Source organism: Dasypus novemcinctus, chromosome 27 (assembly GCF_030445035.2).
Source record: "Dasypus novemcinctus isolate mDasNov1 chromosome 27, mDasNov1.1.hap2, whole genome shotgun sequence".
In the NCBI taxonomy this organism is placed as follows: domain Eukaryota; kingdom Metazoa; phylum Chordata; class Mammalia; order Cingulata; family Dasypodidae; genus Dasypus; species Dasypus novemcinctus.
In genome coordinates this window covers 24,292,343-24,305,548 of record NC_080699.1, presented here as the reverse complement: position 1 = coordinate 24,305,548, position 13,206 = coordinate 24,292,343, and the positions used below count along the sequence as shown (strand labels likewise).

Sequence of the window (13,206 nt, the reverse complement as noted above, 5' to 3'; positions counted from 1 at the left end):
CTGGGCCTGCCCATTGTCTGGGTCCCCACCCAGGGACTCGCCTGTCCATTGTGCTGAGGGTGTGACAGTCTCCCACGGTGAGTGAAGGAGGAGCAAAGACCCCGTTGTACGTTTCTGGCTGGGAATCCAGTCCCATTCGGGAATGAGACGGTGTCTTCTAATCTCTAGGTATGTGTTCCTAATCAGATATGGGGTCTCTGGCTGTTGCTTGCCCCCATGGCTGAACACAGGGGACACCATAGCTTAGAGGATGAGCTCCTTTCTTTCCTCCAAATGCAAGTCTGTTCTCAGCTGGAGGGATGTGCCAGCACTGCTCTTCAGTGACTCTTGGCCATGGGCGGTGCGTGGCTTAGCAGGGAGAACCAGCCTCTGGAGTCTGCAGGGGCTGAGGAGGAATACAAGTTCTGCCTCCTATTAACTGCATGCTTTTGGGTGAGGTACTTAACCTCTGAGCTTTGGGTTCACTATCTATAAAATGAGGATAATAGCACCACTTCGAAGTGCTCCTGTGAGGATTAAATGAGATGTCGGGTAGAAAGTGCCTGGATCACACATGTGAGCTCCCTTCCCTCTCCCTTCCCTTCCCTCCTGCTTCCATCGCATTTGGTACAGGTCTTTATTAGAGCAGATCTCCCTTTGGGCTGCCACTGCTTCTGATTGCCTTTATACCCTCTATGCCTAGCACCAGGCTCTACCTGGCAGAGGTGCAAACAATGCTGCTAAACTGTGCTGCCGCACATTCCCACCCAGCTCTGCTCCACCAACACCAGGGCCTGGATGGGGGACTCCTTCTACAATGAAGGTGTGTTGTAGCTACAGGGTCAGTTGATAACAACACCAACAGCAAGGCACACACAATTGCATCCAACCGAGTCAATTCAAGGGTGAAAAGGATTGACATCAATCACCTGATAACCTGTGGGGATAGCTTTCCATAATCATTTGATCAAACCAATATTTGTCAAGTGTCTGCATGGAACCAGGCACTGCTCCCAGAGCTGTGGATTCAAAGACAAATAAATAATTACAGTAGGATGGAATAAGTACCCAAACAAAAAAGGCGAATCCCTGCCCTAGAAAAGCGGGCATCCTGGTGGTGGAGGATGGCCATAAGCAGATAAGCCAGAAAAGAGCAGAGATGATCATTCTATGGTTCTACAGTTCTATGCAGAGACTAAAGCTGAGAGACGGAAGAGAGGGCCTGGCTGGACACTCAGAGCAGAGGGTCTAGGGAAGGGGGCAGGGGGGATGTCAGGGAGGACTTCTCTTGGGAAGAGGCACCCAGACTGAAACTTGAATGACAAGAAGCAAGCAAGCAGCAGGCAGGAACAAGCTTGGGTGAGGGAGGGACTGGATGGAGATCAGCACGGCTGCAGCGAGGGGAGTGAGAGGGAGATTGTGGGCTAGGCATAGGAAGATTTTGAAGATTAAGGCCGTAGGCCATGCTGCTGGATTTGATGCTCTCGGGATTTTAGTTAACTAGGTAAGAGGGCGGGGTGGAGGGTATTGGGAGCATCCATTTAATGGACCCTGACCTGCCAATTTGTTCTTTTTCACTGCCCACCTGTGCCTACATAGGTGCATTAGGTGAAGTAGCGTGGACATGTCTCTGTATCACTAACTAAAAAAAAATTGGGCCAGGGATTGTGCCAGAAGCTGAGACACAGAAGGAACAAAACCAAGCTTTCAGCCTGCACTGCCTGGGGCCTTGGTTTCCTCATCTCTGAACTGAAATGAGCTTTGGTTAATACATTTTCAGTTGCTACCTATGGACCAGTGGTTGTGCAGAAAAAAATTCCACACATGTTTGAAAACGAGAGAGAGAGAGAGAGAACAAACTAAAAAAAAAAAAAAAAGATTATCTTGTTAATTCCTGCATTCCTGGTGCATAGTGGGTATTTAATAAAGATTTGTTGAATGAAAGAACTGATGCAAATATCTGTTTTAGGTCTGAGTCAAGCTTTAAGGAGCTGACTGTGATATACTTCCAAAATGGGATATTATATTGCAGTCAAAACAAATGAACTGCAGTGACACAAAATAATATGGATGACATTGGCAATTTAACATTAAGGAAAAAGTCAGTCCCAAAAGATTACACACAGAAGCAGAACGATGACCTTGGGGTTCCGTGTTTACCTTGGCAGGGAGCTCCTAGCACAGTTCCAGGCCCATCAAAGGTGTACAGCCAATATTTGCTGAATTAATAGTAAGCAAAGGAGATTTGCCCAGCTGCCTTGGCAGGATGTGTGTGGGGCAGAGAGGATCCCTTGGTTAGAGGCGGGTTATTGTTAAATTCTAGCCTTTGTTTCGGGTGGTGAGTTCATGGAGCCTTATTGCGCTGTTAAAACCAACCAGCTGACCGATGGGCTAGCTGTTTAAAAGTGGGCAACAGGGCTCATGAGCCAAGGACTATGATTCAGCCAATGCACTGTACCTGAGGTTTAAAGCGAAAATTAAAAGTAGGCGACTGGTGGAGTGGATGTGGCTCAAGTAGTTGAGCGCCTGCTCCCCACCTGGGAGGTCCCAGGTTCAGTTCTTGGTGCCTCCTAAAAAAAACCCCAAAGCAAACAACAGGCAAAACAAATGAAAAGAACCAACTCGGGAATCGATGTGACTGAGTGGTTGGGCGCTGGCTTCCCACATATGAGGTCCTGGGCTCATTCCCTGCCCCCCAGTCCTTAACCCTTCCAAAAAAGTAGCTAACTGGGGAAGTGGACTTGGCCCAGTGGTTAGGGCATCCGTCTACCACATGGGAGGTCTGTGGTTCAAACCCCGGGCCTCCTTGACCCATATGGAGCTGGCCCATGCGCAGTGCTGATGCGCGCAAGGAGTGCCGTGCCATGCAGGAGAGTCCCCGCGTAGGGGAGCCCCACACGCAAGGAGTGCGCCCCATAAGGAGAGCCGCCCAGCACGAAAGAAAGTGCAGCCTGCCCAGGAATGGCGCTGCACACACGGAGAGTTGACACAGCAAGATGACGCAAACAAAAAGATTCCCGTGCCGCTGACAACAACAGAAGTGGACAAAGAAGAAGACATAGCAAATAGAGAACAGACAACGGCGGGGGAGGGAGGAAGAGGAGAGAAATAAATAAATAAATCTTTAAAAAAAAAGTAGCTCACTGGCTGTGCTGGGTGGTGGCTTGAGGGGGTCAAACTCCTGACCTCGGGATGCTCCTGCTCAGACCAGCCACGCTGCTTGAATTCTTCCACTGAGTGGCTCATCCTTGTCTTTTCTTGAAGGCTCTTGGGCAAACATCTCTGATGCAGGGATCCAGTATGTTTGTGAAACTTCTGGTAAGAGTTGCTGCTGATGGTCATGGGTGTGGCGGATTGTGGTGGTTGGGGACTTCAGTGTCAATGCTGTCCCTGGCCAGAAGAGAGACGGGGACTGAGAGCCAGCTGCATCCCCTGTGAGATGGCATCATTTCTGAACCGAGGAGAGGAGGGGATGGGGCTGAGACCTGTGGGACCAGGTAAGACTCAGAGATCTGGTCGACCCCATCTGCTGAGGAGGGTCCCTGCCACGATCCCAGGATGAAAAATTGAAAGGGCCACCAGAAACCATCCCAGGCAGCTCCCTGGTTTTCAGAGAAGAACCCTGGAATTGGTAGAGGGAAGGGGGCTGAGAGCCCACCGAAGACCAACTGTACTTCCTTCTGCTTTGCTGGAAGCATCTGTTTACCCCCCAGCTTGACCTCAGCCCTTGGCCACACTGCCGCGGCATAGGCCCAGTGCTGCCCAAGCCAGGGCACAGGCTCTTCCCTTCGCGCCTGGGACTGCTGGCCGCCAAGCCTGTCTGCTCAGTTGGTTCCGTCTGCCCCGGAGCCCTGACTCATGCGTCCAGCAGCGTCCTGGGAGGACAACCACAGAGGCCCTGCAGGGGGGCCAACCCCAGGCCCACCAGCAGCCGAGCCACAGTTTCTGGAGCACCGTGGAGGAGCAGGCCCTTTGCTGGAGGAGGTGGTGCGAGGGGGAGATGGAGGCGTGCAGATTGCCTGAGGAGCTCAGAGAATCTTCTCCTGCTGCTGGTGCAGATGTGGAGGCAGAACAACGACAGGCCGCATGCTATTACATGGCATCCAATATCCTTTCATAAATGTTACCCCACCGAGTCCTTAGGACAACCTGGAGTAATTGTCCCCATTTTACAGCGGAGGAAACCAAGGCTCATACTGACTACTTGGCTGCTTATGGCCTCTTAGCAAGTAAGAATCAGATCCAGTTCTTGGGATCAGGCTTTTGGCCCCGGTGGATGGTCCTCTTCATGATCCCAGAGTTTCAGGGCCCCATTTGGGTGGGGTCATTACTGACCTGGGTGCTTCTGAGCCTCCACTCCCCTGCAGTGTGGTCTAGCTGCATATAATTAGCATGCAATCAACAGGCAGAGATCGCCCCAGCGTCTCCCAGCCCTTGCCTCCTCCTCTGCTTTCTGAAGATGGACAGGTGTCTCTGCTCATTCCTGGCGCTGCCAAATCATCCAAACTGGGGTAGGAAGATCTGCCTCAGGTGGCGTGAAGAGGAAGGGCTTATCACAGGGCTCGCGCCCGGGAGGGGCTTTACTGATCTCGGCTCTCCCTCTCCCCTCTCCTGCTTGGGGCTTCGCCTTTCTCACTTGCTCCTTCCTTTATTCACCAAGTACTCCCAGGCCCTGCTGTGGTTCAGCTCCAGGAGGAACTCCTGGTTGGCCTAGCTCAGCTCCAGATCACAGGTGGACAACTCGGGGTCCTGTTCCTTCCAGCTCCGAGGTGACCCCAGCACAAGAAGCTCTTGTTTTTAAATGCGGGCAAAGATGACGTGTGCTGCAGAGGAGCCCCGGAGAGCCGGCCTGGAGTGTACGAGTTCTCCTTTGCCTTGTCGTCTGACTTGCTCTGTGGCCTTGGGCATACCTCTTGACCTCTCTGAACCGCAAGGTCCCTGCAACTAACAGGGAATCTTCTTCAGAAGACGGTGAAGCAGATAAAAGGGTCACCAGCCACACAGTGGAAAGGGCATCTTCTCCCCCCATGGCCGAGGAGAGCCAGCAAAGCCTGGCCGGCTGCTTGTCTGCCTTCCTTGCCAAGCAGCCTGCCCCTGGGGCCTTATTTCGCTCTTCCCCTCTGCAGTGCTGATTCTGCATTTCCTTGCTCTGGAAAGAAGTCAGGAGGGGCAGCGCTGGGATGGCTGCGGGGTGGAAGAAGAGAGAAAAGAGGGGGCACCAGAAGTGGGGCTTTCTGGCCCTGCCCTGATCGGTGGCAGCTTCTGGCTCCCAGGGGGCTCCGGGCCCTGGTTTTCCAGAGGGAAAACCTAGAGCAAGAGGTGCTGCTGTTGCCAGGTGATGGGATAAGCAGGTCCCCTGTGGCTCTGGCAGGTGGCAGCGAGTTTGCTGGGGCCAGTGACAAGGCAGTGGGGGAAGACCCAGGGGAGGGGGTGGGGAAAGTTCTCTGGGTGAGCCAAGAGACCCAGAGGCGGCTCGCAGCCACCCCGCAGAGTGGGGCCCCGCCACAGGCTGGCGCAGGTGTTCCGGGGGCTGCTCGGAGGGGGCCTTGCTCTGCTCTCTGACCCCTGACCTCGCAACCCCTTCCCGGCAACCCAGCCGCAAGCAGCTGCGTCCTTTCCACCTGCAGCGGGGACAGGCCATTGGGCGACTTGGCTAGGCCGGAGCCGGGAATCTCTCTTTTGGGGGCTCGGCCATGACAGGTAAGGTGAGAGAGGGTCTGGGGGCGGGGGAGGTGAGCCTGGCGGTGGGGCGCAGCCGGGAGCACGCAGAGGCTTCTCGGGAGACGACGAAGCTTGCTGTCCTCCAAGTGTCCTCTGAGCTGGCACCCTGACTCTGGGCAGATCTGCCTCCAGCCTGGCCCACACGGAGATGGGCCTCCAGGCTCCCACCCCAGGGAGATTCAGAAAGCACCCTCCCCAACCCTGCGCTGCGTTCAGGCTCCTTCCCCGTTTTCCCTTAGGTCGAGCCTCAGCCTGGGCTGCGACATTAGAAACCATTTTGGCTCCTTCCAGGCCACACAGGTGCTGACCTGCTGGCAGCTCGAGCCCCCAGGCCGGCACGTTATGGCGCCAGAGCAGGGCCTGGGCAGGAAGGGGGTGTCAGGTGGCCTGCCCTTCTCCTGCTGTGCCACTGCCTTGATTTAAGAACCAGCCTCTATGCTCTGGCGCAGCTCTTACCTCCAGGGAGGGTCTGGGGAAGGGGTGAAGATGGAACCATCCCTGCTTCATAAATGGGGAAACTGAGGCACAGCGCAGTTACACTCTTTCCCCAGGTCACAAGGCACGCCAGCGTGAAGGGCCGAGTGAGGTGCCCGTGCCTGCCCGTGGGGGTGAGTCGACCTGAAGGAAGACGGGGTTTCCTGTGGGAGGGCCCCTGCCTCCCAGTGATGCAGCAACTTCCAGGAATCCCTCTGGATCCTTCTCTCCCTCCCCAGGGGAAGTGGCCGATTCTCAGCTCCTCTCGGGGTTCTCTGCAGTTGTACTTTGTTCAACTTCCCTTTTGCCCCAGCGTGGCGGGTCCCCCTGAGCCCCCCTTCCCTTCATACACCTGACAGCGATGCTCAGACGACGGCTGCAGGGTTGATGGGAGAGCCATCGGGGGTCTTCCAGCTGGACAGGCCCCTTAGGGCTTTGCTGGGGGGAGGGGCTGACTGATCGTAAAGCTTACAGGGGTCCCGGAGACATGGCAATTTATTTGGACTCACTGAGGGCAGTCTGGCGTTTCTGAAAGAATTCTGCAAAGTTTATACGATTTTTGAAAAATCACACTCCATTTTGCCTGTCCTGAAATGTCGTTTCTACATTGAGGGGGCAGGAGGAGGTGGGGAGGGAAAGGGCCTTTGGTGTTAAAAAGCCTGGTCCCATTATCATCTTGTTGAGCAATCTTGCAAATCACTTAATATCTCTTGTACCCAGTTTCTGACTTTGGAACATGGATAGGATAAAACTGATGTTGCAAGATGATGGTGAGAAAGTTTCTGTTAGATGTTCCCCCTGCTAGTTACGTTGCACATTTTCAAGCCCAGAGGAGCCCCATCTGGTCCCTTGTGGTTTGACAGGTTTGGCTCTGGCCTCCCTCCATTGGTCTTTTTTTTTTTTTTAATTCATTTATTTATCCCCCCCACCCCTGTTGTCTGCTCTCTGTGTCTTTTCGCTGTGTGTTCTTCAGTGTCTGCTTGTATTCTCATTAGGCGGCTCTGGGAACCGATCCTGGGACCTTTGGAGTGGGAGAGAGGCGATCATTCTCTTGCACCACCTCAGCTCCCTGATCTATTGTGTCTCTCTCTTTTTTTTTTAAGATTTATTTTATTTATTTCTCTCCCCATCCCCCCTGTCATCTGCTTTCTGTGTCCATTCGCTGTGTGTTCTTCTGCGTCTGTTTGCATTATCAGATGGCACTGGGAAACTGTGTCTCTTTTTTGTTGTGTCATCTTGCTGCGTCAGCTCTCGGTGTGTGCAGCGCCACTCCTGGGCAGGCTGTGCTTTTTTCACATGGGGTGGCTCTCCTTGTGGGGCGTACTCCTTGCACATGGGGCTCCCCTATGCGGAAGCAGCCCTATGTGGCATGGCACTTCTTGCGTGTGGCAGCACCGTGCGTGGGCCGGCTCACCGCACGGGTCAGGAGGCCCTGGGGATCAAACCCTGTATTCTCCATGTGGTAGACAGATGCTCTATCAGTTGAGCCATGTCCACTTCCCAGTTGTGTCTCGTATTGTCTCTCCTCTGTGTCTCTTTTTGTTGCATCATCTTGCTGCACCAGCTCTCCACATGGGCCAGCACTCCTGCACGGGGCAGCACTCTTGCACAGGGGAGCACTCCACGTGGGCCAGTCCTCTGCATGGTTCAGCTCGCCACATGGGCCAGGTTGCCCTCACCAGAAGGCCCTGGGCATCGAACCCTGGACCTCCTATATGGTAGATGGGAGCCCGATTGCTTGAGCCTCATCCGCTTCCCCCTCCATTGGTCTTTGTGGTCAGCAGGGACTTGACCCCCGACCCTTTTCTCCTAAGCCCTGAGTCAGGCACAGTGGCCTGAACCCAGCTGTGTTCCTCCCAGCCATGTGGCCCTGGGCCAGTTAAATTTTATGAGTCTCAGTTCCCTCATCTGTGCAATGGGGTGAACAGGACTTACTTCAAAGTGTGGCTGTGAGGATTAAATGAGATGATGTGTGGGGGACACCTGCCTTGAAATACAGAGGAGTTTAGGAAGTGGTCATTAGTTCTCTCCACTCCATGTGCCCTAAAGGATCGGGGAACAGAGCCATGCAGTGTCCCAGGAGGCTCTGTCAAGGCCAGGACCAAGGGCTGGCCTTTGTTCTGGATGCTTTGAAGATGACCAGCCTCTGGTGGCCGGTCTGGCTGTGGCAGCGAAGGGCTGCCCTGTCCTGGTGGAGGGCTGTCCTGGCTCCTTCATCTCTTTCCTGCGAACTCTGGACTCAATCTTCTAAAAATGCTTCAGTGGCTACTTTGAGGTCACATAACCCCAAACCCCTTTTCCACTTTCCTCCCCACTTCACACAACTTGGGAATGTTTGGGGAGGAAACTCCTGACCGGGCTGCCATTTGCCAAGCACAGGCCTTGGAATCCTGCAAATGGGGTCTGAATCCTTCTGCTGCTGCTCATGGCCTGAGCCTTAGGCATGCTCTTTAACCATTCAGAGCCCCAATTTCCTTTGCGTGGTGTGTGTGTGGAAGATTCAATAATGTCTCCTCCTGAGCAAATAGCACGTGCCCTGGCACATAGTAAGAGATGGGTCAGTGTGAGCGCTCCCTCAGCTACTGTTCCTAAATGTGATTAGCACTCTGAGTGCTTGCGTTGCATCAGGTCTTGTCCTGGGCTGGGCCTACAGCATGAACAGAAGAAGCAAAGTCCACGTGCCCCTGGAGCTCATATTCTATCATTTTTATTAATAATTAAGGACAAGAGTAAGACAGAACCTGGCAAGTGCTTGACATAGTAGATGCTCAAAAATGATTAATTATTAATGGGAGAGCCTGGCAGAGGACCTGGGATGGATGTAAGAGGGGCTGAACACATGGCAGCTATTTTTACGTCTTCCCTAGGCCAAAGGGCCTCAGTTTAGGAGGAGAACTGACGGGCTGAAGTCCCTCCAGGGGAGAGTGACCAGGGCACTTAGGGAACCGGAACTGGTGCCATGAGGCCAACGAGAACTCTGCGGAGGGAAGGCAGAGGGCACAGGGCCGAGATGGGAGGACCTGGGTAGCAGGAAAGGTGTAGAAGAAGAGGCAGAAGCTTGTCTTGAGGACAGATGGGGAAGGTGTAGAAAGACTGTTTCCTCTGGGCAAAAGAAGATGGCGTCAAGCAATTGGCTTCCTTGGAAAGGAAGGGACGCCCGAGGGCATGGGAGTCCCACCTCCGGAAGGTGCTGAGTAGAAGCTGGACCCCGAGGATGCCAGGCAAAGCCGGACAAGGGTTCCAGCACACCCTGGGGACTCAGGGAGCCCCTTGGTGGTGATGCGAGGGAAGGGGGCAGGAATGGGTAGGAGACCCCGTCCTGTCAACCACTGAGGCGCTGATACTTTTCTGTTTTCCATGTGGGGACTCTGCCTTAGATTTCAGTGGGGCAAAGGGCTCTGAGGACACAACAAACTGGGGGAACCACTCATCTGAAAGCTCTCCAAGGCTCTTTCCTCAGGGTCTGTGACTGGAAGAGCTTGCAGTTAACCTGGAATTTCTGTTGTCTCCTCCTACAGAGAAGACTGGACTTAGGCCTGATTGGCTCAGGATTTTCCCTCTTTCAGTCTGTTTTCTATCCTTAATGAATCTCATGGTGACTTATTTTTTTCCCCCAAGCAGCACTGGGGATGAAACTTTATTTTAGTCTTCTTGAAAGTCTAAGTTAACCATGCCCGCTGGTTTCCCGTGATTTCCTCTTTAGCAGCCTTAGGGGCTTAGTGAGGGACTGAGCTTCCTTGTAGAAACGACATCATCTTTCCCCTTCTCAGTTAATCCAGTTGATGCTGCCTCCACTCAACATACACTTTATTATAAACCCTGTCAGCTTCTTGGTAGGGAAGTGGGCCTCCCTGCTTCTGCAGCTTCCAAGGCAACTCCATGAGCTGGTTTTGAGGGTCCACATACTTGAGAAGGAAGGTGTCCTGGGTTGAATAGTGTCACCCCCAAATTTATGTCCACCAGGAACCTCAGAATGTGACCTTATGTGGAACTAGGGTGTTTGCAGCTGTAAATAGTTAAGTTAAAATGAGGTCCTGCTAGATTAGGGTAGGCCCTAAATCCCATGACTCATGTCTTTATAAGAAGAGGGAACTTTGAGCACAGCGGCAGACACATGGGAAGAGGCCAGAGGAAGATGGAGGTAGAGATTGGGGTGATGCTGCCACAAGTCAGGGAACTCCTGGGGCTCCCAGAAGCTGGAAGAGGCAAGGAAGGATCTCCCCTCGAGGCTTCGGAGGGAGCATGGCCCTGCCGCCACCTTGATCTTGGACTTCAGGCCTCCCAGAACTGCAAGAGGACATCATTCTGGTTTTTTTTAAGACTTATTTTTTAATTTATTTCTCTCCCCTTCTCTTCTCCCTCTCCCACCCCCCCCCCAGTTGTCTTCTCTCTGTGTCTATTCGCTGTGTGTTCTTCTGTGTCTGCTTGTATTCTTGTCAGCCGCACTGGGAATCTGCGTCTCTTTTTGTTGTGTCATCTTGCTGCGTCAGCTCTCCCTGTGTGTGGTGCCACTCCTGGGCAGGCTGCACTTTCTTTCGCGCTGGGCGGCTCTCCTTATGGGGCACACTCCTTGCACGTGGGGCTGCCCTGCATGGCAGGGCACTCCTTGTGAGCATCAGCACTGCGCATGGGCCAGCTCATCACACTGGTCAGGAGGCCCGGGGTTTGAACCACGGATCTCCCATGTGGTAGGTGGATGCTCTATCCATTGAGCAAATCCACTTCCCCTTTCTGTTGTTTTAAGCCTCCCACTTTGTGGTGATTTGTTATGGCAGCTCTTGGAGTCTAGGCAACAAGGTAGAATGGAGAAAGCATGGAACTCGATACTGAAGTCCCAGAGTTTGGAGTCCCAGCTCTGACTCTTCTTGGTCGAGTTGTCACTTAGCATCCTAACTAGAGCCTTGCCTTCCTTGTCGCTGGAATGAGGATTAGTATCTTGGAGAGCTGATGTGAGATCCATAAGGAGGTTCTGAATGTAAATGTTCTCAAGCCACAGAATGCTACCTCGCTGCATTTGGCTGGAGATTAGATGCTGCAGTCGCTGCTATTCTAAGACCACCAGTGAGTCCTTCCAACAGCCTGGCAGGGCCCTCCTCTCTGGGTATTGGAGATATGGCCATCTGTGATGGTCCCAGCGGCAGGGTGGGAGTGGGATGTTGGGGATGGTGGTGGATGACCTCAACTTTAGTTCCCCTTCAGGTTGACATGAGTGGGTGACTGAGTGCCCCTCTGTGCCTGAGGTGGGGGAAGTAGGAAGTAGGAAGTATACCCTGTTTTTGTTCCATCTCTTTGAGGGCCTAGGTTTTCATATCATCTCTAGATTTCCACAGTGTCTTGCCAGGGCCTACCACATAGCAGATGATCAGGGGACACAGGCTGAATCAATGAAGGCATGACGTAAAGGAAGAAACTGAGAAGGCAGGGAGTGCTGGAAGTATGGCTCAGCTCAGCCAGGCCACTGGGTAACGCCCAGCCTGACCGCTGTGCAGGGCATTTCGTGGCAGAAGACACTGCAGCCACCCCTGGGCAGGGCCCTTCTTAGATTTTGTCTTCTCCTGCCAGTATTCCTTTCACCTGCTACCCTATGAGAGTTTCCAGTTGTTTGTAGAGTATGCTAGGAAGCTGGAAGGTGTTCTGGAGTGAGGGGAGGGGAGGGCAGTTGCCCTGTTGGGTCTTGTTTATAGTTTCTCTGCTGTAATCTCTATGGTTAGAGCAAGAGGCTGGGAAGTGAGAAAAGCATGTCACAGGATTGCTACACTGGCTCTGCTCAGACTTTCCCTTCCGTATCCCTGGGGTTTCCAGGCAGGCCTAGGCCTGTCCTTCCTTAGCCTGCACCCCCAGCCCAGGCCCATTCGTGCTGAAAACACCCTGGTGACACCTCTGTGAGAATCTGGCGTGTTTCCAATTAGAGACCCGGCAACCTCGTTTTCAGTGTCTAGATAAATCAGATGGCTAGTTAGAGGGTTTGGTCTTTGATCATTTATCTGCCATTCATTCATAAGCATTTATTAAATGCCTATTCTGGGCCAGGTCCTGTTAGGTTTGGGGTTAAAAGATGAGGACGACACACCCACACTGTCCTCAAGAGGCTCACAGTCCAGTGGCAATGGGTTTATAAAGAGATGTGGCAGATGGACTTCTTTTAGGTTTCGTGGGATTCTCTGTCTTGGGGAATCATTGTTTGGGACCTTAAAGTGTCTTTCGGAGGTTGATGCTTTTTTTTTTAAGATTTATTTCTCTCCCCTGCCCAATTGTCTGCTCTCTGTGTCCATTCGCTGCGTGTTCCTGTGTCCACTTGTATTCTTGTCAGAGGCACCCGGAATCTGTGTCTCTTTTTGTTGCATCATCTTGCCGCATCAGCTCTCTGTGTGCGGTGCCACTCCTGGGCGGGCTGCGCTTTTTCATGCAGGGTGGCTCTCCTTGCAGGATGCACTCTTTGTGTGGGGGGCTCCCCTACACGGGGGACACCCCTGCATGGCAGGGCACTCCTTGCGCGCATCAGCACTGCGCGTGGGCCAGCTCCACACGGGTCACGAGGCCCTGGGTTTGAACCCTGGACCTCCTATGTGGTAGGCAGATGTTCTATTGGTTGAGCCAAATCGGCTTCCCTGAGGGTGATGCTTTCATCTGAGCCAGAAGGAAGGCTGAGGGCAGAGGAGGTGCCTAGGAAATCCGAGAAGCCCACCCAGATTGTCTAGACTTGAGAGCATTTGGGTTGGTTCCGGGGCCTTAGGGAGCTGGCCCCGAGGCCCCGAGTCCTGATTTTGGTCTGTTTTTCTCAGTCTTTCCTCCTACAGCTCTATCCCCCGGGGCATGTCTCTCCTCCCTTCCACATTCGGTTCCTCAGATTCTCTCAGGTCTGCCCTGGGGCAGGTGAGGGTGGGAAGGGCTTTGCTGAAGGAAGGTGAGAGGCGGAGAGGGGCCTGGAGGCCTGTGGCTGGGAGGCAAGGGCCCTGGGAGAGCCTGGGGGTGCTGCTTCCGGCCCTGGCGGAGGCTGCTCCCTCTGCTGGAGAGCCTCCCATACCTGGCACA

General features: G+C 53.5%; 1 protein-coding gene across 2 annotated transcripts in view; it reads left to right on the top strand.

Annotated features, from left to right (window-relative positions):
- The first annotated feature begins 5,379 nt into the window (after positions 1–5,379).
- SMIM35 (small integral membrane protein 35) overlaps positions 5,380–13,206 on the top strand; it is a 68,705-nt gene continuing 60,878 nt past the window's right edge. Inside the window, exons 1-2 of one of the 2 annotated variants that reach the window (XM_058289054.1) lie at positions 5,393–5,679; positions 6,252–6,308. In XM_058289054.1, coding sequence (XP_058145037.1) covers positions 5,673–5,679; positions 6,252–6,308 — 64 coding nt within the window. In that variant the 5' untranslated portion in view covers positions 5,393–5,672. Of the gene's footprint in view, positions 5,680–6,251; positions 6,309–13,206 lie in introns of both variants that reach the window. The other variant, XM_058289055.2, reaches the window with a different exon arrangement.